This window comes from Bufo bufo, chromosome 7 (assembly GCF_905171765.1).
Source record: "Bufo bufo chromosome 7, aBufBuf1.1, whole genome shotgun sequence".
Lineage (NCBI taxonomy): Eukaryota > Metazoa > Chordata > Amphibia > Anura > Bufonidae > Bufo > Bufo bufo.
The window spans coordinates 103088299-103113136 of NC_053395.1; the positions used below are offsets into that span (position 1 = coordinate 103088299).

The following is a 24838-nucleotide window of genomic DNA, read 5'->3' on the forward strand; positions in this document are numbered from 1 at the left end:
GAAGAGAAAGGGAGGACACGACGGAGACCTTTACATATGGACACGACGGAGACCTTTATATATGTTACATGAGAGAAGAAGAGAAAGGGAGGACACGAAGGAGACCTTTTATATATGTTACATGAGAGAAGAAGAGAAAGGGAGGACAGGACGGAGACCTTTATATATGTTACATGAGAGAAGAGGAGAGAGAGAGGACAGGACGGAGACCTTTATATATGTTACATGAGAGAAGAAGAGAAAGGGAGGACAGGACGGAGACCTTTATATATGTTACATGAGAGAAGAAGAGAAAGGGAGGACACGACGGAGACCTTTATATATGTTACATGAGAGAAGAAGAGAAAGGGAGGACACGACGGAGACCTTTATATACAGTACGGACCAAAAGTTTGGACACTCCTTCTCATTCAAAGAGTTTTCTTTATTGTCATGACTATGAAGGCATCAAAACTATGAATTAACACATGTGGAATTATATACATAACAAACAAGTGTGAAACAACTGAAAATATGTCATATTCTAGGTTCTTCAAAGTAGCCACCTTTTGCTTTGATTACTGCTTTGCACACTCTTGGCATTCTCTTGATGAGCTTCAAGAGGTAGTCCCCTGAAATGGTCTTCACTTCACAGGTGTGCCCTGTCAGGTTTAATAAGTGGGATTTCTTGCCTTATAAATGGGGTTGGGACCATCAGTGGCGTTGAGGAGAAGTCAGGTGGATACACAGCTGATAGTCCTACTGAATAGACTGTTAGAATTTGTATTATGGCAAGAAAAAAGCAGCTAACAGTCTATTCAGTAGGACTATCAGCTGTGTATCCACCTGACTTCTCCTCAACGCCACTGATGGTCCCAACCCCATTTATAAGGCAAGAAATCCCACTTATTAAACCTGACAGGGCACACCTGTGAAGTGAAGACCATTTCAGGGGACTACCTCTTGAAGCTCATCAAGAGAATGCCAAGAGTGTGCAAAGCAGTAATCAAAGCAAAAGGTGGCTACTTTGAAGAGCCTAGAATATGACATATTTTCAGTTGTTTCACACTTGTTTGTTATGTATATAATTCCACATGTGTTAACTCATAGTTTTGATGCCTTCATAGTCATGAAAATAAAGAAAACTCTTTGAATGAGAAGGTGTGTCCAAACTTTTGGTCTGTACTGTATGTTACATGAGAGAAGAGGATAAAGGGAGGACACGACGGAGACCTTTTTATATGTTACATGAGAGAAGAGGAGAAAGGGAGGACACGACGGAGACCTTTATATATGTTACATGAGAGAAGAAGAGAAAGGGAGGACACGACGGAGACCTTTATATATGTTACATGAGAGAAGAAGAGAAAGGGAGTACACGACGGAGACCTTTATATATGGACACGATGGAGACCTTTATATATGTTACATGAGAGAAGACGAGAAAGGGAGGACATGACAGAGACCTTTATATATGTTACAGGAGAGAAGAAGAGAAAAGGAGGACACGGCGGAGACCTTTATATATTACATGAGAGAAGAGAAAGGGAGGACACGACGGAGACCTTTATATATGTTACATGAGAGAAGAGAAAGGGAGGACACGACGGAGACCTTTATATATGTTACATGAGAGAAGAAGAGAAAGGGAGGACAGGACGGAGACCTTTATATATGTTACATGAGAGAAGAAGAGAAAGGGAGGAGACGACGGAGACCTTTATATATGTTACATGAGAGAAGAAGAGAAAGGGAGGACACAACGGAGACCTTTATATATGTTACATAAGAGAAGAAGAGAAAGGAAGGACACGACGGAGACCTTTATATATGTTACATGAGAGAAGAGGAGAAAGGGAGGACAAGACGGAGACCTTTATATATGTTACATGAGAGAAGAAGAGAAAGGGAGGACACGGAGACCTTTATATATGTTACATGAGAGAAGAAGAGAAAGGGAGGACAGGACGGAGACCTTTATATATGTTACATGAGAGAAGAAGAGAAAGGGAGGACACGACGGAGACCTTTATATATGGACACGATGGAGACCTTTATATATGTTACATGAGAGAAGACGAGAAAGGGAGGACATGACAGAGACCTTTATATATGTTACAGGAGAGAAGAAGAGAAAAGGAGGACACGGCGGAGACCTTTATATATTACATGAGAGAAGAGAAAGGGAGGACACGACGGAGACCTTTATATATGTTACATGAGAGAAGAAGAGAAAGGGAGGACAGGACGGAGACCTTTATATATGTTACATGAGAGAAGAAGAGAAAGGGAGGAGACGACGGAGACCTTTATATATGTTACATGAGAGAAGAAGAGAAAGGGAGGACACAACGGAGACCTTTATATATGTTACATAAGAGAAGAAGAGAAAGGAAGGACACGACGGAGACCTTTATATATGTTACATGAGAGAAGAGGAGAAAGGGAGGACACGACGGAGACCTTTATATATGTTACATGAGAGAAGAAGAGAAAGGGAGGACACGACGGAGACCTTTATATATGTTACATGAGAGAAGAAGAGAAAGGGAGGACACGACGGAGACCTTTATATATGTTACATGAGAGAAGAAGAGAAAGGGAGGACAGGACGGAGACCGTTATATATGTTACATGAGAGAAGAGAAAGGGAGGACAGGACGGAGACCTTTATATATGCTACATGAGATAAGAGAAAGGGAGGACACGACGGAGACCTTTATATACAGTACAGACCAAAAGTTTGGACACTCCTTCTCATTCAAAGAGTTTTCTTTATTTTCATGACTATGAAGGCATCAAAACTATGAATTAACACATGTGGAATTATATACATAACAAACAAGTGTGAAACAACTGAAAATATGTCATATTCTAGGTTCTTCAAAGTAGCCACCTTTTGCTTTGATAACTGCTTTGCACACTCTTGGCATTCTCTTGATGAGCTTCAAGAGGTAGTCCCCTGAAATGGTCTTCCAACAGTCTTGAAGGAGTTCCCAGAGATGCTTAGCACTTGTTGGCCCTTTTGCCTTCACTCTGCGGTCCAGCTCACCCCAAACCATCTCGATTGGGTTCAGGTCCGGTGACTGGAGGCCAGGTCATCTGGCGCAGCACCCCATCACTCTCCTTCATGGTCAAATAGCCCTTACTTTCAAAGTTTTCCCAATTTTTCGGCTGACTGACTGACCTTCATTTCTTAAAGTAATGATGGCCACTCGTTTTTCTTTACTTAGCTGCTTTTTTCTTGCCATAATACAAATTCTAACAGTCTATTCAGTAGGACTATCAGCTGTGTATCCACCTGACTTCTCCTCAACGCCACTGATGGTCCCAACCCCATTTATAAGGCAAGAAATCCCACTTATTAAACCTGACAGGGCACACCTGTGAAGTGAAGACCATTTCAGGGGACTACCTCTTGAAGCTCATCAAGAGAATGCCAAGAGTGTGCAAAGCAGTAATCAAAGCAAAAGGTGGCTACTTTGAAGAGCCTAGAATATGACATATTTTCAGTTGTTTCACACTTGTTTGTTATGTATATAATTCCACATGTGTTAACTCATAGTTTTGATGCCTTCATAGTCATGAAAATAAAGAAAACTCTTTGAATGAGAAGGTGTGTCCAAACTTTTGGTCTGTACTGTATGTTACATGAGAGAAGAGGATAAAGGGAGGACACGACGGAGACCTTTTTATATGTTACATGAGAGAAGAGGAGAAAGGGAGGACACGACGGAGACCTTTATATATGTTACATGAGAGAAGAAGAGAAAGGGAGGACAGGACGGAGACCTTTATATATGTTACATGAGAGAAGAAGAGAAAGGGAGGACACGACGGAGACCTTTATATATGGACACGATGGAGACCTTTATATATGTTACATGAGAGAAGAGGAGAAAGGGAGGACACGACGGAGACCTTTATATATGTTACATGAGAGAAGAAGAGAAAGGGAGGACACGACGGAGACCTTTATATATGTTACATCAGAGAAGAGAAAGGGAGGACACGACGGAGACCTTTATATATGTTACATGAGAGAAGAAGAGAAAGGGAGGACACGACGGAGACCTTTATATATGTTACATGAGAGAAGATGAGAAAGGGAGGACACGACGGAGACCTTTATATATGTTACATGAGAGAAGAAGAGAAAGGGAGGACACGACGGAGACCTTTATATATGTTACATGAGAGAAGAAGAGAAAGGGAGGACACGACGGAGACCTTTATATATGTTACATGGGAGAAGAAGAGAAAGGGAGGACACGACGGAGACCTTTATATATGTTACATGAGAGAAGAAGAGAAAGGGAGGACACGATGGAGACCTTTATATATGTTACATGAGAGAAGAAGAGAAAGGGAGGACACGACGGAGACCTTTATATATGTTACATGAGAGAAGAAGAGAACAGGAGGACACGACGGAGACCTTTATATATGTTACATGAGAGAAGAAGAGAAAGGGAGGACACGACGGAGACCTTTTATATATGTTACATGAGAGAAGAAGAGAAAGGGAGGACACGACGGAGACCTTTATATATGTTACATGAGAGAAGAAGAGAAAGGGAGGACACGGCGGAGACCTTTATATATGTTACATGAGAGAAGAAGAGAAAGGGAGGACACGACGGAGACCTTTATATATGTTACATGAGAGAAGAAGAGAAAGGGAGGACAGGACGGGGACCTTTATATATGTTACATGAGAGAAGAGGAGAAAGGGAGGACACAACGGAGACCTTTATATATGTTACATGAGAGAAGAAGAGAAAGGGAGGACAGGACGGAGACCTTTATATATGTTACATGAGAGAAGAAGAGAAAGGGAGGACACGACGGAGACCTTTATATATGTCACAGGTGGAAACAAACTGAACAGAATTAAAGGGATTGTGTCATCAGACAATGACCTATTATTTAATTCACATTATTGCATTTAACATATTTGTAAATAATTTTTGATTGTTATTTGTCATTTTCCATGTCAATATCTATATTTAAACACTTTCCGCACTTGCCACTAAGCTTAATAATAAACGCCACTTCTTGGTCTGTACAGATGACTTTACTGCTGTTATCTGCTTATCTGTCATTCTTATCGTGCCCATAATGATATCACCTCTGTGTACAGATAAGACAGGATCCACCATTCACAATAGGCAATTGTCAGAGCTTATCTATTCCTTCCCTGCACAATGACCCCTGCATAGGTCACAGGGCATGCCCAGAAAACGCTCCCATTGAAGTTAATGGGGTCAGTTTCAGACCATTGTGTCTATGACCCATGGGGCTTCTGTAAATGCTGTTGAGAACAGCTCAGGGAAGGTTGCCGTCCCCAGAATCATGTTCAGGAAATAGAAGAAATACATTTCCAAATCAGAAAAAAGAAAGATTACAAAAAGGAGATGTGGCGCAAACTGCTTTTTAGTGGCAGATGACATTTTTGGGGACACATTCCCTTTAAAAAGGCACAATCTGAATTACTTGGGGGGTTATAAAATATCAAAGCAGATGGAGCCCGAGTTCTTCTTCTGTTTTCTGACATTCAGACTAAGGGTCCCTTCACACGTCTGCATTTTGCGCACCGCACGTGGCCAGCCCTGTGATAGAAAGGCTTATTCTTGTACGTGGCTGCGGACAAGAATAGGACATGCTCTATCATTTTTGTGAGGCCGCAGAACGGAATTACAGATGCGGACAGCACACGGCCACATTGAAATGAATGGGTCCACACGTGTTCCGCAAAATTGCGGGACAGATGCGGACTCATTTATGTGGATGTGTGAATGGACCCGAATTGTAGGGTTAGGGTTAGAGCCAGGTTTTTATGGAGTTATTCAGGGATGTCTATACCCGGCCACATTGTGGCCGTATCAGGTAACTGTACATGTGTTCTGACCTTTAGGTGGGGCAAGGAGAGTAGAAAACACGTGGGGGGGGGGCTTCACTTTTCTGAGGCTTCTTGGTTATCAAGGCTTTGTGACGGTATATTGAGAATACAAAGTCCGAGGCTTCTACATAAGTTCAGTCATTTACTGCCATCATAGCAATTCCTCTCCGTGTGCCCTGAGCGGTCACAGCCAGTGTCTGCTCCCAATGTATAGAGGTTTCCGTCAGTGGTCAGGTCGTCTCTCTCCCTGTTCATGCATTGAGGTCTCCATAGATGAGAACTTTGCCTAGGGCCTGGAAATGAGCAGCTTCCCTCTGTAGGATCTGTCAGGAATTAAGTATGGAGACTCTGGTGGAGCTAGATATCAGGGGGCTATCCCTACCCAGATATGGAGGTCTCCTCTCTTCACTGCTCATGGAGACTCATATTCCTCCAGAGCTCCGGCCCAGCTTGGCGCTGTTGTGTTTCAGGGCAGGGACAGAGATCTCCCTGTATCCGGTGGGCACTAGGGATTTATTCTCTGCCTTAGGCCTCATGCACACGATCGGTCCGCAAATTGCAGATCCGCAAAACATGGAAGCCGCCCGTGTGCCTTCCGCAATTTGCGGAACGGAACAGGCGGCCCATTGTAGAAATGCCCACTCTTGTCTGCAAAACGGACAAGAATAGGACACGTTATTTTTTTTTTTTTGCGGGGCCTCGGAACGGAGCAATGGGTGTGGACGGCATGGTTTGTGCCTCTGATGGCCATATTTTGGGTAAAGGTCACCATTTCCAGTTTGTTGAGGTTATGAGGTTTTAGGTCTATTTGTTGTTGGTGACTTTTCCATAGGTTTCTGTCTTCTGTGGGGTCCAGGCCGGAGGTCTCTGTTATGTCTTTGAGTTCTTTGGCTAGAAGGCTGACTCCTTGGTTCTTGAGGTGTCATCTAGGTGGTGCTGGTTGATGGAGGGGTGTTGGACCAGGGTGAGGTCTGGCATGGCGCTGATTTTAGCTGCCAGCTCTGGGTGATGTGTTCAGGGATGGCCTTTCTTGGAGCAGAGATGACAGGATGATGGTACAGCTGTGCCGTCCCTGCTAGCTGGCTCCGTTGTCCTGGTATCTGCTGCCACTGGTCCTGGAGGTTGTTGGTGCCTGCATGTATGATCATAGGATTGCGTTTGGTGAAATATGGCTTTTGCTTGTTCAATAGCAGAACAGCGGATTTTATTGACTGTTGCTTTGTGTTCAAGTATTTACCATTGGAGTTTATAAATCAGGACAATATCAGGACACGGTGACTTACTGCTCGCGAGTCGTCTCATGTTGGTGTCCTGCCTGCTGCTTGGGCTTCTTGTAGGAAGCTGTTGGGTTAGGATTCTGGTAATGGTCGGCTGTGTTGTTGGAGGCTGCTGTGGTTCTGTACTTGGGGTTGTCAGCTCTTGCCCCCCCTTTTATTACTCTGCTGGGTTCTCTCATTTTCTGTTATTTCCATTTGGCAGTTAGTTGATATATTGGTGTCATGGCTGCTGCCTTTTATTTGGTTCTCACCCCCTTCTTTCCCTGGGTTCTTCTTCTGGATTAGGGGATAAGGCCGAATGCACACGGCCGTGTTCCGCGGCCGAGAGCGGTCCGTGGTATTCCGGGCTGGATTCCTGTTCAGAGCTGGAGCGCATGGCGTCATTGGTTGCTATGACGCCGTGCGCTTCATGCCGCCGCTGCACTACAGTAATACACTTGTAAGGGGGTCTCTGGTGGTTCTCTGTAGGGGTAAGGGTAAGCGAGTCTCTGGTGGTTGTCTCTGTAGGGGTAAGGGAGTCTCTGGTGGTTGTCTCTGTAGGGGTAAGGGTAAGCGAGTCTCTGGTGGTTGTCTCTGTAGGGGTAAGGGTAAGCGAGTCTCTGGTGGTTGTCTCTGTAGGGGTAAGGGAGTCTCTGGTGGTTGTCTCTGTAGGGGTAAGGGTAAGAGAGTCTCTGGTGGTTGTCTCTGTAGGGGTAAGGGTAAGCGAGTCTCTGGTGGTTGTCTCTGTAGGGGTAAGGGTAAGCGAGTCTCTGGTGGTTGTCTCTGTAGGGGTAAGGGAGTCTCTGGTGGTTGTCTCTGTAGGGGTAAGGGTAAGCGAGTCTCTGGTGGTTGTCTCTGTAGGGGTAAGGGTAAGCGAGTCTCTGGTGGTTGTCTCTGTAGGGGTAAGGGTAAGCGAGTCTCTGGTGGTTGTCTCTGTAGGGGTAAGGGAGTCTCTGGTGGTTGTCTCTGTAGGGGTAAGGGTAAGCGAGTCTCTGGTGGTTGTCTCTGTAGGGGTAAGGGTAAGCGAGTCTCTGGTGGTTGTCTCTGTAGGGGTAAGGGTAAGCGAGTCTCTGGTGGTTGTCTCTGTAGGGGTAAGGGTAAGCGAGTCTCTGGTGGTTGTCTCTGTAGGGGTAAGGGTAAGAGAGTCTCTGGTGGTTGTCTCTGTAGGGGTAAGGGTAAGCGAGTCTCTGGTGGTTGTCTCTGTAGGGGTAAGGGTAAGCGAGTCTCTGGTGGTTGTCTCTGTAGGGGTAAGGGAGTCTCTGGTGGTTGTCTCTGTAGGGGTAAGGGTAAGCGAGTCTCTGGTGGTTGTCTCTGTAGGGGTAAGCGAGTCTCTGGTGGTTGTCTCTGTAGGGGTAAGCGAGTCTCTGGTGGTTGTCTCTGTAGGGGTAAGCGAGTCTCTGGTGGTTGTCTCTGTAGGGGTAAGCGAGTCTCTGGTGGTTGTCTCTGTAGGGGTAAGCGAGTCTCTGGTGGTTGTCTCTGTAGGGGTAAGCGAGTCTCTGGTGGTTGTCTCTGTAGGGGTAAGCGAGTCTCTGGTGGTTGTCTCTGTAGGGGTAAGAGAGTCTCTGGTGGTTGTCTCTGTAGGGGTAAGGGGGTCTCTGGTGGTTGTCTCTGTAGGGGTAAGCGAGTCTCTGGTGGTTGTCTCTGTAGGGGTAAGGGAGTCTCTGGTGGTTGTCTCTGTAGGGGTAAGGGTAAGCGAGTCTCTGGTGGTTGTCTCTGTAAGGGTAAGAGAGTCTCTGGTGGTTGTCTCTGTAGGGGTAAGGGTAAGAGAGTCTCTGGTGGTTGTCTCTGTAGGGGTAAGAGAGTCTCTGGTGGTTGTCTCTGTAGGGGTAAGCAAGTCTCTGGTGGTTGTCTCTGTAGGGGTAAGCGAGTCTCTGGTGGTTGTCTCTGTAGGGTAAGCGAGTCTCTGGTGGTTGTCTCTGTAGGGGTAAGGGTAAGCGAGTCTCTAGTGGTTGTCTCTGTAGGGGTAAGGGTAAGCGAGTCTCTGGTGGTTGTCTCTGTAGGGGTAAGGGTAAGCGAGTCTCTGGTGGTTGTCTCTGTAGGGGTAAGGGTAAGCGAGTCTCTGGTGGTTGTCTCTGTAGGGGTAAGGGTAAGCGAGTCTCTGGTGGTTGTCTCTGTAGGGGTAAGGGTAAGCGAGTCTCTGGTGGTTGTCTCTGTAAGGGTAAGCGAGTCTCTGGTGGTTGTCTCTGTAGGGGTAAGGGTAAGAGAGTCTCTGGTGGTTGTCTCTGTAGGGGTAAGGGTAAGCGAGTCTCTGGTGGTTGTCTCTGTAGGGGTAAGGGTAAGCGAGTCTCTGGTGGTTGTCTCTGTAGGGGTAAGGGTAAGCGAGTCTCTGGTGGTTGTCTCTGTAGGGGTAAGGGTAAGCGAGTCTCTGGTGGTTGTCTCTGTAGGGGTAAGGGTAAGCGAGTCTCTGGTGGTTGTCTCTGTAGGGGTAAGGGTAAGAGAGTCTCTGGTGGTTGTCTCTGTAGGGGTAAGAGAGTCTCTGGTGGTTGTCTCTGTAGGGGTAAGCAAGTCTCTGGTGGTTGTCTCTGTAGGGGTAAGCAAGTCTCTGGTGGTTGTCTCTGTAGGGTAAGCGAGTCTCTGGTGGTTGTCTCTGTAGGGGTAAGGGTAAGCGAGTCTGTAGTGGTTGTCTCTGTAGGGGTAAGGGTAAGCGAGTCTCTGGTGGTTGTCTCTGTAGGGGTAAGGGTAAGCGAGTCTCTGGTGGTTGTCTCTGTAGGGGTAAGGGTAAGCGAGTCTCTGGTGGTTGTCTCTGTAGGGGTAAGGGTAAGCGAGTCTCTGGTGGTTGTCTCTGTACGGGTAAGGGTAAGCGAGTCTCTGGTGGTTGTCTCTGTAGGGGTAAGGGTAAGCGAGTCTCTGGTGGTTGTCTCTGTAGGGGTAAGGGTAAGCGAGTCTCTGGTGGTTGTCTCTGTAGGGGTAAGGGTAAGCGAGTCTCTGGTGGTTGTCTCTGTAGGGGTAAGGGTAAGCGAGTCTCTGGTGGTTGTCTCTGTACGGGTAAGGGTAAGCGAGTCTCTGGTGGTTGTCTCTGTAGGGGTAAGGGTAAGCGAGTCTCTGGTGGTTGTCTCTGTAGGGGTAAGGGTAAGCGAGTCTCTGGTTGTTGTCTCTGTAGGGGTAAGGGAGTCTCTGGTGGTTGTCTCTGTAGGGGTAAGGGTAAGCGAGTCTCTGGTGGTTGTCTCTGTAAGGGTAAGAGAGTCTCTGGTGGTTGTCTCTGTAGGGGTAAGGGTAAGAGAGTCTCTGGTGGTTGTCTCTGTAGGGGTAAGAGAGTCTCTGGTGGTTGTCTCTGTAGGGGTAAGCAAGTCTCTGGTGGTTGTCTCTGTAGGGGTAAGCGAGTCTCTGGTGGTTGTCTCTGTAGGGGTAAGCAAGTCTCTGGTGGTTGTCTCTGTAGGGTAAGCGAGTCTCTGGTGGTTGTCTCTGTAGGGGTAAGCGAGTCTCTGGTGGTTGTCTCTGTAGGGGTAAGCGAGTCTCTGGTGGTTGTCTCTGTAGGGGTAAGCGAGTCTCTGGTAGTTGTCTCTGTAGGGGTAAGCGAGTCTCTGGTGGTTGTCTCTGTAGGGGTAAGCGAGTCTCTGGTGGTTGTCTCTGTAGGGGTAAGCGAGTCTCTGGTGGTTGTCTCTGTAGGGGTAAGGGGGTCTCTGGTGGTTGTCTCTGTAGGGGTAAGGGTAAGTGAGTCTCTGGTGGTTGTCTCTGTAGATTTAGGATCATAACTGCTCTTAGTCTGTTCTTTGTAGGTTTGGGGCTGGACTTTAATATCTTCTAGTGTCCGAGGCTGTCCTCAGTGCCCTTGTTGACTATGGTGCCATTATTGTACACGTTGATGGGGAGTGTGACGTCACTGTCATTTTGTGGGTCTTTTACCCTGATCTGTCGGACCTTGTTGATGCCACACCGGGTGATAGTCTTATAATGCCTGCACAGGGCTGTGTGCCAGGCGGTGGGCTGCTCGCTATAGAAAAGCACATTCGTTTTTCTTCAAGGTAAAATCAGGGAAAATGGTTTCTGGCCGTTCTCTAACAGTGGCATGTTTTATGGCTCTTCTTGCTCGATTGCTTCTCTGGCCTTCACAGTATTCATAGATTGTAAGCTCTTGCGAGCAGGGTCCTCATTCCTCTTGTTGTAATTATTGACTTGTCTGTTGCTATGTGATTTATGACTATTTGTCTATGATCCCGTGAACTATAAAGCGCAGCGGAATCTGTTGGCGCTATAGAAATACGGATTATTATTATACGTGATCTGCTCGGTGTCTGACGCCCCCAGCTCTATCCTATGGTCAGTTACATTCTTAGGGCTTTCTGTTTCTGGGAGTTTTCCATACTCTCTACTTCTCTGGGATGTGCTCTCTAGAAGGACTATTAGACAGGTGATGGAGCCGGTGCTCTTACCTTTAGATGGTGCTTGTAGTCTATGCTATAGGTATTTTTATCCTTCTTTAGGCTTCATGCACAGAACAGTTGTGTTTTGGTCCGCATCCGAGCCGCAGTATTTGTGGCTTGGATGTGGGCCCATTCACTTCAATGCTGCCCGCATCCGTTGCTCCGTTCTGTGGCCCGCAAAAAAAATATAACCTATCCTATTCTTGTCCGTTTTGTGGACAAGAATAGGCAGTTATATCAATGGCTGTCCGTGCCGTTCTGCACGTCGTGTGCATGAGGCCTTATCCTTATATTTGCAGATATTTTAGTCCTTTTTTCTGTCTTCCACAGAGTCTGTATTTTCCAGGTTTTGTCTCTGGTTTGCTCATTACAAGGTATAAATTAGTGAAAACTCCGGAGTATGTCCAGAGCGGCTTACTCCTGGGACGGAACCATCTATCTGGATTTGTCATCGATGGTTCTCTCTCACCTTTAAGCATTAGTTGTGTATTCTACTCTCTATAAAATGAAGCTACATTTTTAAATTACATGCTACTAATTTAGTGTACTTAATACCCTTTAATGTTAGCAGAGACATGTGTGCTTGTGGGGGGAGGGGGGGGCGCCAAAGCGACTTCTTGCCTAGGGCACCACCTAACCTAAGGCCGGTCCTGCATGTTGGGTACTGGTCACTAGAGCTCGCCCATCTGTCTCACGACTGACTGTTATATATATATATATATATATATATATATATACACACACATATATATATATATATATATATACACACACACACACACACTCACCTAAAGAATTATCAGGAACACCTGTTCTATTTCTCATTGATGCGATTATCTAGCCAACCAATCACATGGCAGTTGCTTCGATGCATTTAGGGGGGGGCTCCTGGTCAAGACAATCTCCTGAACTCCAAACTGAATGTCAGAATGGGAAAGAAAGGGGATTTAAGCCATTTTGAGCGTGGCATGGTTGTTGGTGCCAGACGGGCCGGTCTGAGTATTTCACAATCTGCTCAGTTACTGGGATTTTCACGCACAACCATTTCTAGGGTTTACAAAGAATGGTGTGAAAAGGGAAAAACATCCTGTATGCGGCCGTCCTGTGGGCGAAAATGCCTTGTGGATGCTGGAGGTCAGAGGAGAATGGGCTGACTGATTCAAGCTGATAGAAGAGCAACGTTGGCTGAAATAACCCCTCGTTACAACCGAGGTCTGCAGCAAAGCATTTGTGAAGCCACAACACGCACAACCTTGAGGCGGATGGCTACAACAGCAGAAGACCCCACCGGGGACCACTCATCTCCACTACAAATAGGAATAAGAGGCTACAATCTGCACGAGCTCACCAACACTGGACTGTTGAAGACTGGAAAAATGTTGCCTGGTCTGATGAGTCTCGATTTCTGTTGAGACATTCAAATAGTAGAGTCCGAATTTGGGGTAAACAGAATGAGAACATGTCTCCATCCTCTGATGGCTACCTCCAGCAGGATAATGCACCATGTCACAAAGCTCCAATCATCTCACATTGGTTTCTTGAACATGACAATGAGTTCACTGGACTAAAATGGCCCCACAGTCACCAGATCTCAACCCAATAGAGCATCTTTGGGATGTGGTGGAACGGGAGCTTCGTGCCCTGGATGTGCATCCCTCAAATCTCCATCAACTGCAAGATGCTATCCTATCAATATGGGCCAACATTTCTAAAGAATGCTATCAGCACCTTGTGGAATCAATGCCACGTAGAATTAAGGCAGTTCTGAAGGCAAAAGGGGGTCCAACACCGCATTAGTATGGGGGCACTAATAATTCTTTAGGCGAGTGTATACACACACAGTTTACTGAACTCCTTATGCACCAAAGTCGTGTTAAAGTCTATTTTTTCAAACTTCTGATGTCACAAGAATCCAGTTGAAATCGTTGCCTCCAGACCACACTCCCGCCATCTCATCCTCTGGTTCCTGGACCTTTCCTCCTGGCTACAACATGCCTACTTGCCATTCTCATGGCTCCTAGAACACAACTGTTGGTTATTGGTCACCATGATGCGTCACTGATCTTCACACATTCTGTCACTTGGAGGGTCTGGAGGCAGTCATCCAGGATTCTGGATCCCACTTCTTCCCATTACAGATTTCTTTATGTCAGAGTTGGGAAATAATACAATAAAAATAGGATAGAAATCTAGAAAATGTTACCTCTCCTCTCAATAGGGAGATGATCTCCAAGGTGAAGTCTAATATTCTTCTGGTGATCTCCTTCCTGTCCTTGTCCATCTTTGGTAGGTCATTCAGGAGAAGATGAGAAATCGGGATGAAGTGGAGGTTCCTAGTGCCGCAGGAGCCTTGATGAGAAATGGAGAAGCTGGAAATCATCCACGGCACAATAGGAGATCCGGAGCCACCGCTCTGCACATGACCATGGAAAGTCCCAGGTTCTCAGATCCTCCAGTACATGGATCAAACCCTTAAAGAAGAATTACGGATATACCATAAACGTCTGCCACCATATAGAACAAGACAATCTATTGCAATTGTCTGACATTGCTAAGGCAGCTTGCCGGTATGACACAACTGGTTCCCAGACTGATCTGCAAGGATCTAAGCTAGGTTCAGTTTAACAACTTAAAGGGGTTGTCCGGGTTCAGAGCTGAACCCGGACCTACCCTTATTTTCACCCAGGCAGCCCCCCTGAGGCTAGCATCGGGGCATCTCATGCTCTGATGCGCTCCCTTGTCCCTAAATCGCGCAGGACAAGGTCTCTTGTTTTCAATAACACACTGCCAGAGGGAAACCTCCGCCCGGCAGTGTGTTCGGTGACGTCACCGGCTCTGAGGGGCGGGCTTTAGCTCTGTCCTAGCCGTTTTACTGGCTAGGGCAGCGCTAAATCCCACCCATCAGTGCCGGTGACGTCACCGGGGTTCCTGGCAGCCCCATAGAGAGCCCCGGTTCGTTACCCGAACTCCTAAAAATGCCTTTGCCCTGCACGATTTAGTGCAAGAACTGCTCCGATGCTCACGTCAGGGGGGCTGCCGGGCTGAAAATGGAGGGATGTCCGGGTTCAGCTCTGACCCCCGACAAGCCTTTTAAGTTGATTATCAGGAACAAATGCCCGTTTCCGATAATCGACCTGTGTAAAGGTGTCGCAGATGATGAAATGATCATTTGTTCCTGGGCAGCAGATTGTGCGGTCATGAGCAATGATTAGGTACGGGTAGGAGCAATAGCGGGAATGTCCTCATACTGTGGCGGTATACACTGCCTATAAATGAAGGGCTTCACCTCCACTTAACGAGCAGCCGACTGTTGGCAAAGAACACAATTGGCCTCTGCTCGCCACGTCCAAATCCACCTTTAGATGTCACGGTTGCTATTGACTGCAACATTTAAGCGACTGACAGAGAGAGAGGACGCAGTCGCCATCTAGCGAGTGGTAACTTGCGATGCCAGAGGCGTGGCCTGACAGGCTGCAAGTCTACTGTGGGAATAGCTGCTGCACCAGCAGGCGGGCACTAATAGTGTTGGCTCCTCCCACCAGCTATGCCCCTCCTACAGAGACTAAGCAAACCGTTTGGACAAGAGACCAGCATAACCACCAACACCACTTAACCCTTTCATGACCGGATGACTTTACGTTTTCATTCGGACTCCCAGCCCTCCCAAAGCCATAACTTTTTTACTTTTATGTTCACAAAGCTGTAGGAGGGCTCGATGTGCGCCCTTTCTAATGGCAGTATTTACGGTTGCATACAATGTGGTGGGGAGCAGGAAAAAAAATTATAAATGGGGTGAAATTAGAAAAAAAAACGCAATTCCACGACAGTTTTTGGGGTTTTATTTTTATGGTGTTCCCTATACTGTAAAAATTACCAGTGCGGTGCAATCTGTACTTTTCAGTGATACCATTTCGGGGTGTGTAAGACTTTTTGATCACTTTTTATTTCATTTTTTTGTGGGAGGAAAAGCTCTTTTTTAGGGAGTTATAACAAGCAATCAATGAATTGCTTCCCCCATAGACCCCGATGCATTGGAGCCGCAGGCTGGGCAGGGGCCAACAGGCTCCATCTCCTCCGACCCCCGACTGAGTGTAGGTCCTTCAGAATCGAGAAAATGCCACTGCACGTGCAAGTGGATGAGGGGAGTAAACACTAAGGGAGACCTTGGGGGCCATTATTACTGCTGGGGGCCACTATAGGAGACATGATTACATAGTAAAACTATGCCGAAACACGGACGTGGGGATTCGTGGACAAAGATAGAAGGGCAGCACAAGATTCTATTGCACTAGACGTAACACAATCTACACAGAGAATACACACGGTGGTCCGAGGTTACAGAGACAGGTTATATGGGTACAACAGAGTTAAACAGAGCAAGAGTCCGTTACCAGACGGATGAGTCGTCCTCTGGGTTATGACGAATTCTGGGTTGCTGTAATTAGGGGCGGACTGACAACTCTATTAAACCTGACAGGGCACACCTGTGAAGTGAAGACCATTTCAGGGGACTACCTCTTGAAGCTCATCAGAGAATGCCAAGAGTGTGCAAAGCAGTAATCAAAGCAAAAGGTGGCTACTTTGAAGAACCTAGAATATGACATATTTTCAGTTGTTTCACACTTGTTTGTTATGTATATAATTCCACATGTGTTAATTCATAGTTTTGATGCCTTTAGTGTGAATCTACAATTTTCATAGTTTTCGCCCCTATGTCCCCACCCACCCTCAAGCCACACCCACACACAGCCCCACCCACATATTGCGCAGCATCGGCATCAGGCTCATGTGGGCCCTTGGGCGATAAAGTCTCAGTGGGCCCCCCTATACAGTGATCACTCTGAGTACAGATAATGTAGTAGATGTCACCTGCAGTCCTATGTAACACCACAGATAACACAGTGATAGCTCTATGAGTACAGATAATGTAGTAGATGTCACCTGCAGTCCTATGTAACACCACAGATAACACAGTGATAACTCTCAGTACAGATAATGTAGTAGATGTCACCTGCAGTCCTATGTAACACCTCAGATAACACAGTGATGGCTATCTGAGTACAAATAATGTAGTAGTGTTACCTGCAGTCCTATGTAACACCACAGATAACAGTGATAACTCTCAGAGTACAGATAATGTAGTAGATGTCACCTGCAGTCCTATGTAAAACCACAGATGACACTAGTGTAGATAATGTGGTAGTGTTACCTGCAGTCCTATGTAAAACCACAGATGACACTAGTGTAGATAATGTGGTAGTGTTACCTGCAGTCCTATGTAAAAACCACAGATGACACTAGTGTAGATAATGTGGTAGTGTTACCTGCAGTCCTATGTAAAACCACAGATGACACTAGTGTAGATAATGTGGTAGTGTTACCTGTGTCCTTAGTGTGCCTCCCTGTGCCTCCCTGTGCCTCCCCCACAGACTCCATGCTGCCGCGCTGCCTCCTCTTCCATCTTCTTTTTCCCCCGCACAGAACGTCCTGATGCAGCTGCATCAAGACATAGGAACACTGTGGGCATGGCGATGGTGACAAGAGAGACACACACACACACACACACACACACACAGGGAGACACACACACACACAGGGAGACACACACAGGGAGACACACACACACAGGGAGACACACGGAGACACACACACACGGAGACACACACACACACAGGGAGACACACACACACAGGGAGACACACACACACACAGGGAGACACACACACACGGAGACACACACGGAGACACACACACACAGGGAGACACACACACACACACACACACACACGGAGACACACACACACAGGGAGACACACACACACACACGGAGACACACACACACACACACACACACACACAGGGAGACACACACACACACAGGGAGACACACACACACACACACACAGGGAGACACACACACACACACACAGGGAGACACACACACACACAGGGAGACACACACACACACACACACACGGAGACACACACACACACACGGAGACACACACACACGGAGACACACACACACGGAGACACACACACACGGAGACACACACACACACACAGGGAGACACACACACAGGGAGACACACACACAGGGAGACACACACACACACACAGGGAGACACACACACACACACAGGGAGACACACACACAGAGACACACACACAGGGAGACACACACACAGGGAGACACACACACACACAGGGAGACACACACACACACACAGGGAGACACACACACACACACAGGGAGACACACACACACACACACACACACAGGGAGACACACGGAGACACACACACGGAGACACACACACACGGAGACACACACACACACGGAGACACACACACACATATAGGGAGACACACACGGAGACACACACACATATAGGGAGACACACACACACAGGGAGAGACACACACAGGGAGACACACACACAGGGAGACACACACACACACAGGGAGACACACACACACACACAGGGAGACACACACACACACACAGGGAGACACACACAGGGAGACACACACACAGGGAGACACACACACAGGGAGACACACACACACACAGGGAGACACACACACACACACAGGGAGACACACACACACACACACACACACACAGGGAGACACACACACACAGGGAGACACACGGAGACACACACAGGGAGACACACACACACGGAGACACACACACACGGAGACACACACACAGGGAGACACACACACACACACAGGGAGACACACACACACACAGGGAGACACACACACACACAGGGAGACACACACACACAGGGAGACACACACACAGGGAGACACACACACACGGAGACACACACACACGGAGACACACACGGAGACACACACACACACGGAGACACACACACACACGGAGACACACACACACACAGGGAGACACACACACACACAGGGAGACACACACACACACAGGGAGACACACACACACAGGGAGACACACACACACACACAGGGAGACACACACACACACACAGGGAGACACACACAGGGAGACACACACAGGGAGACACACACACAGGGAGACACACACACAGGGAGACACACACACAGGGAGACACACACACACACAGGGAGACACACACACACACACAGGGAGACACACACACACACACACACACACAGGGAGACACACACACACAGGGAGACACACGGAGACACACAGGGAGACACACACACACGGAGACACACACACACGGAGACACACACACAGGGAGACACACACACACACACACAGGGAGACACACACACACACAGGGAGACACACACACACAGGGAGACACACACACAGGGAGACACACACACACACACAGGGAGACACACACACACACAGGGAGACACACACACACAGGGAGACACACACACAGGGAGACACACACACACGGAGACACACGGAGACACACACACACACGGAGACACACACACACACAGGGAGACACACACACACACAGGGAGACACACACACACACAGGGAGACACACACACACACAGGGAGACACACACACACACAGGGAGACACACACACACACACAGGGAGACACACACACACACACAGGGAGACACACACAGGGAGACACACACAGGGAGACACACACACAGGGAGACACACACACAGGGAGACACACACACACACAGGGAGACACACACACACACACAGGGAGACACACACACACACACACACACAGGGAGACACACACACACAGGGAGACACACGGAGACACACACAGGGAGACACACACACACGGAGACACACACACACGGAGACACACACACAGGGAGACACACACACACACACAGGGAGACACACACACACACAGGGAGACACACACACACACAGGGAGACACACACACAGGGAGACACACACACACGGAGACACACACGGAGACACACACACACACGGAGACACACACACACACGGAGACACACACACACACAGGGAGACACACACACACAGGGAGACACACACACACACACAGGGAGACACACACACACACACACACACAGGGAGACACACACACACACACAGGGAGACACACACACACACACAGGGAGACACACACACACAGTGAGACACACACACACGGAGACACACACACAGGGAGACACACACACACAGGGAGACACACACACACACAGGGAGACACACACACACACACACACACAGGGAGACACACACACACACACACACACACACACAGGGAGACACACACACACACACACAGGGAGACACACACACACAGGGAGACACACACACACACACAGGGAGACACACACACACAGGGAGACACACACACACACACAGGGAGACACACACACACAGGGAGACACACACACACACAGTGAGACACACACACACACGGAGACACACACACACGGAGACACACACACAGGGAGACACACACACACAGGGAGACACACACACAGGGAGACACACACACAGGGAGACACACACACACACAGGGAGACACACACACACACACAGGGAGACACACACACACACAGGGAGACACACACAGAGACACACACACACACAGGGAGACACACACACACACACACACACAGGGAGACACACACACACACACAGGGAGACACACACAGGGAGACACACACACACGGAGACACACACACGGAGACACACACACACAGGGAGACACACACACACACAGGGAGACACACACACACACAGGGAGACACACACAGGGAGACACACACACACACACACACACACACAGGGAGACACACACACACAGGGAGACACACACACACACACAGGGAGAGACACACACGGAGACACACACACAGGGAGACACACACACACACACACGGAGACACACACACACGGAGACACACACACACACACACACACACACGGAGACACACACACACATATAGGGAGACACACACGGAGACACACACACATATAGGGAGACACACACGGAGACACACACACACAGGGAGACACACACACACGGAGACACACACACACACACACGGAGACACACACACACACACGGAGAGACACACACACACGGAGAGACACACACACACACAGGGAGAGACACACACAGGGAGACACACACACACAGGGAGACACACACACACATATAGGGAGACACACACGGAGACACACACACACACACATATAGGGAGACACACACGGAGACACACACAGGGAGACACACACACATATAGGGAGACACACACGGAGACACACACACACAGGGAGACACACACACACGGAGACACACACACACGGAGACACACACACAGGGAGAGACACACACACACATATAGGGAGACACACACACACACACACACGGAGACACACACACACACAGGGAGAGACAGACACACACACACACACGGAGACACACACACACACAGGGAGAGACAGACACACACACACACGGAGACACACACACACACAGGGAGAGACAGACACACACACACACACACACAGGGAGACACACACACACACACAGGGAGAGACACACACACGGAGACACACACACACAGGGAGACACACACACACACGGAGACACACACACACGGAGACACACACACACACATATAGGGAGACACACACACATATAGGGAGACACACATGGAGACACACACACACAGGGAGACACACACACGGAGACACACACACACACGGAGACACACACACAGGGAGAGACACACACACACACACAGGGAGAGACACACACACATATAGGGAGACACACACAGAGACACACACACACAGGGAGACACACACACACACAGGGAGACACACACACACACGGAGACACACACACACACACACACAGGGAGACACACACGGAGACACACACACACGGAGACACACACACAGGGAGAGACACACACAGGGAGAGACACACACAGGGAGAGACACACACACACACACAGGGAGACACACACACACATATAGGGAGACACACGGAGACACACACACACACATATAGGGAGACACACACGGAGACACACACACACACAGGGAGACACACACACACAGGGAGACACACACACACACACACGGAGACACACACACACAGGGAGACACACACACACAGGGAGACACACACACACACACACACATATAGGGAGACACACACACACAGGGAGACACACACACACACACACACGGAGACACACACATATAGGGAGACACACACACACACACACAGGGAGACACACACACACACACACACGGAGACACACACACATATAGGGAGACACACACACACACACACACGGAGACACACACACATATAGGGAGACACACACGGAGACACACACACACAGGGAGACACACACACACACACACACACACAGGGAGACACACACACACACAGGGAGACACACACACACACACACACGGAGACACACACACACATATATAGGGAGACACACACACACACACGGAGACACACACACACATATATAGGGAGACACACACACACACGGAGAGACACACACAGGGAGACACACACAGAGGGTTCTCTTTTGCCTGATCAGTCAGAATGACTGAACTGAAGACGTCCTGATGCATCCTGAACGGATCGCTCTCCATGCAGACTGCATGGCGATATGCCTGATCAGTTCTTTTCTGGTATAGAGCCCCTGTGACGGAACTCAGTGCCGGAAAAGAAAACCGCTAGTGTGAAAGTGCCCTTAACAGTTATATAATGTTCATATCGTTAGTATTGTGATTAGAGCTGTATACTGAACCAGTTATATCTGGGTTTACTTACAGTTCCACCAATTGCAAAGTACAAATACAAATTGCAAGCTACAGTTGCACAAATACCATACAAACATATTGCAATCCAAATTGCACACAACCATACCAGATCATACTCAACCAATCTGCAAATAGTCACTGCTAACTGCATACAGCAAGTAGAACTATTAGTTAGACCTCAGATATACCTCTCAGAGAGATCATAAAGTGCTTAAATAACTTAAAGTGACAGTACAGATACTGAAGAGAGAAATATATCCACCATTTTATGTTGAATGACAAGATTGAACACTTGAACCACCATCTTATGCATACCGCCATCTTGTGATATCTTTTCACACGTGTTATGTACATGGACTATCTGCTGCGGAGGCGGCAGTGTTATATATGAAGAAAAGTTGAAGTTAATAAAGAAGTTATTTCCAGCATTTGTTGTGCTCTTTACACCTACTGTTTCCATAGAACGGCACTAGAGGAATTACAGAGTAACAGACAGTCTGGTTAGACTAAAAGTCAGAGATATCAAAACTCTTCTAATGCCACAGCACAAAAGGCACTTCATAGTGCTGCGCCTGCCACAGGCACCCTAAGGCACAGACACACACTCTGCATACATACAGACAGACCCGCACTATTATATTCAATATAATGAAGGGAGGAAAATCATATTTTTCGCCCTATAAGGCGCTCCGGCCCATAAGACGCACCTAGCTTTTAGAGGGGGGCAATAAGAAAAAAAAAAATATATATATCTTTCATTACACCTGAGGTCAGACCACCAGACACCTAATGTTAGGGTACATTCACACGACCGTATTTTTTCCACGTTCGATCCGCATTTTGCGGAATAGAAGCGGACCCATTTATTCCTATGGGTGAATAAAATGTGCGGACAACATTCAGCATGTTGTCCACATCCGTGTGTCCGCATTTCTATTTCGCAAAAATATGAAGCATGTCCTACTATTGTCTGTACAGATCGGTCCACAGCACCATTCAAGTCAATGGATCCGCAAATTGCAGATGACATACGGAATGGTTTCCGTATGTCATCCGTTTTTTGCGGATCCGTTTCCGTATTTTTGAAGGCCTTAATATTTATTTTTTTCTCCCTTTTTCCTTCCGTTTTTTGCGGACCGTAAAAAACGTAAGACATACGGAAGTCATTTGTTCGCAAAATGCGGACACACTGTTCCGTTATTTGCGGACCGCAAATCGGAAAGGATTACACACGTGTGAATGTACCCTTATTCAGACCTCAGATAGGAAAGATCCCAGCAGTCGTGTCTCGAATATACATGATGTTTTATTGCATCAAATCAAAAAATGTCCTCAATCCAGGACGCGTTTCGGCAAGCATGCCTTTATCAACAGGTACAAGTATACTGAAATAATGAGGTATATATAATAGGATAACTCCTCCCCTTATGACGTCATGACCACCATCTACTCAACAGCTGGTGGGAGGGGTAGGTAAGCGAACATAAATATCAATCCATATATCAGAAGCTGACAAGCAAGGTTCAGGTCTCCAACTAGGTTTCCAAATACATCAAAAACACAAATATAACTATAACAGAGCATATTTTCTGGTGTATGAGATCCCTCAATGGAGAATTGAGGTCTGAAAAATAAAAGAAATAAATATGAATAACATGTGAAATATGCATAATCTCCTAATCCCTGTTAAGGCCCCTCGGGTGCAGAGTATCCAGCATATGGATCCAATAGGCCTCTCTACGTAATAACAGTTTCTTCATGTCCCCTCCTCTCCTAGGTCTTTTAACCTGTTCCAATACCTGGAACCTCAGTTGGCCTATCCCATGTTTGCACTGATCAAAATGAAATGGAATAGGCAACATCAAATTCTTAGTTCGGATAGTAGATTTAGGTTTTCCAATACGATCCCTTTTGTAAATCCACCTGTGGCTTTCAGCACGGCCCGAGTCTTTCTGGGCATGCTCTCCATTAGATTCAAGCATGTCTCGACGGGCAATCTGTTCCCAGGTTTTGTCACGGCTGTATGTGAGCAACAATAGTATACACAGTAAAAGAGCTACTGACCGGACCCAAACTAGGGAGGATAAAGGGTGACCCCTGTCAGACCCTCAAAGCTCTCCCTATGCTGCTAAGCACATGCCCGGATCCAAATGGCGGAACGAGGCATGCCCACGTACCTAAGACTGATGACCACTGTAACCCCTACAATAGTGGAAGGGGCACGGCCACCGGTGCCCTACTCAGTATATGGAGGGAACCGTGGCCACCTCAGATCCAGTCAGAAAATGATCTGGTACACAACAATGTCTGTACACTTAGCTGAAGGTGTTGCAGCCGCAGAGAAGGCGGATCCAAGGACAGCTGGCAATATCCGGAGTGCTTGCTGCAGCAGAACACAGGTCCAGTGAACTGATAGCTACAAGTGAAGATACTAAAGCAAGAGCTACAACTGAAATGAGAACTATAATCCACGCCCTACAATAGGAGGAGGGGTGATATAAAGAGAGGGAAATCAAACGCATGAGGAACAGCTGGGAGGAAGGAAACCAAAAG

The 24838-nt window shown here is 47.7% G+C and overlaps 1 protein-coding gene across 1 annotated transcript in view; it reads right to left on the bottom strand.

Annotated features, from left to right (window-relative positions):
- Positions 1-24838, bottom strand: part of LOC121008774 (oocyte zinc finger protein XlCOF7.1-like) — a 132912-nt gene that overhangs the window by 94356 nt on the left and 13718 nt on the right. Inside the window, exon 2 of the mRNA XM_040441469.1 lies at positions 13702-13969. Within this exon, the coding sequence (XP_040297403.1) occupies positions 13702-13878 (177 nt within the window). The 5' untranslated portion in view covers positions 13879-13969. The remainder of the gene's footprint in view (positions 1-13701; positions 13970-24838) is intronic.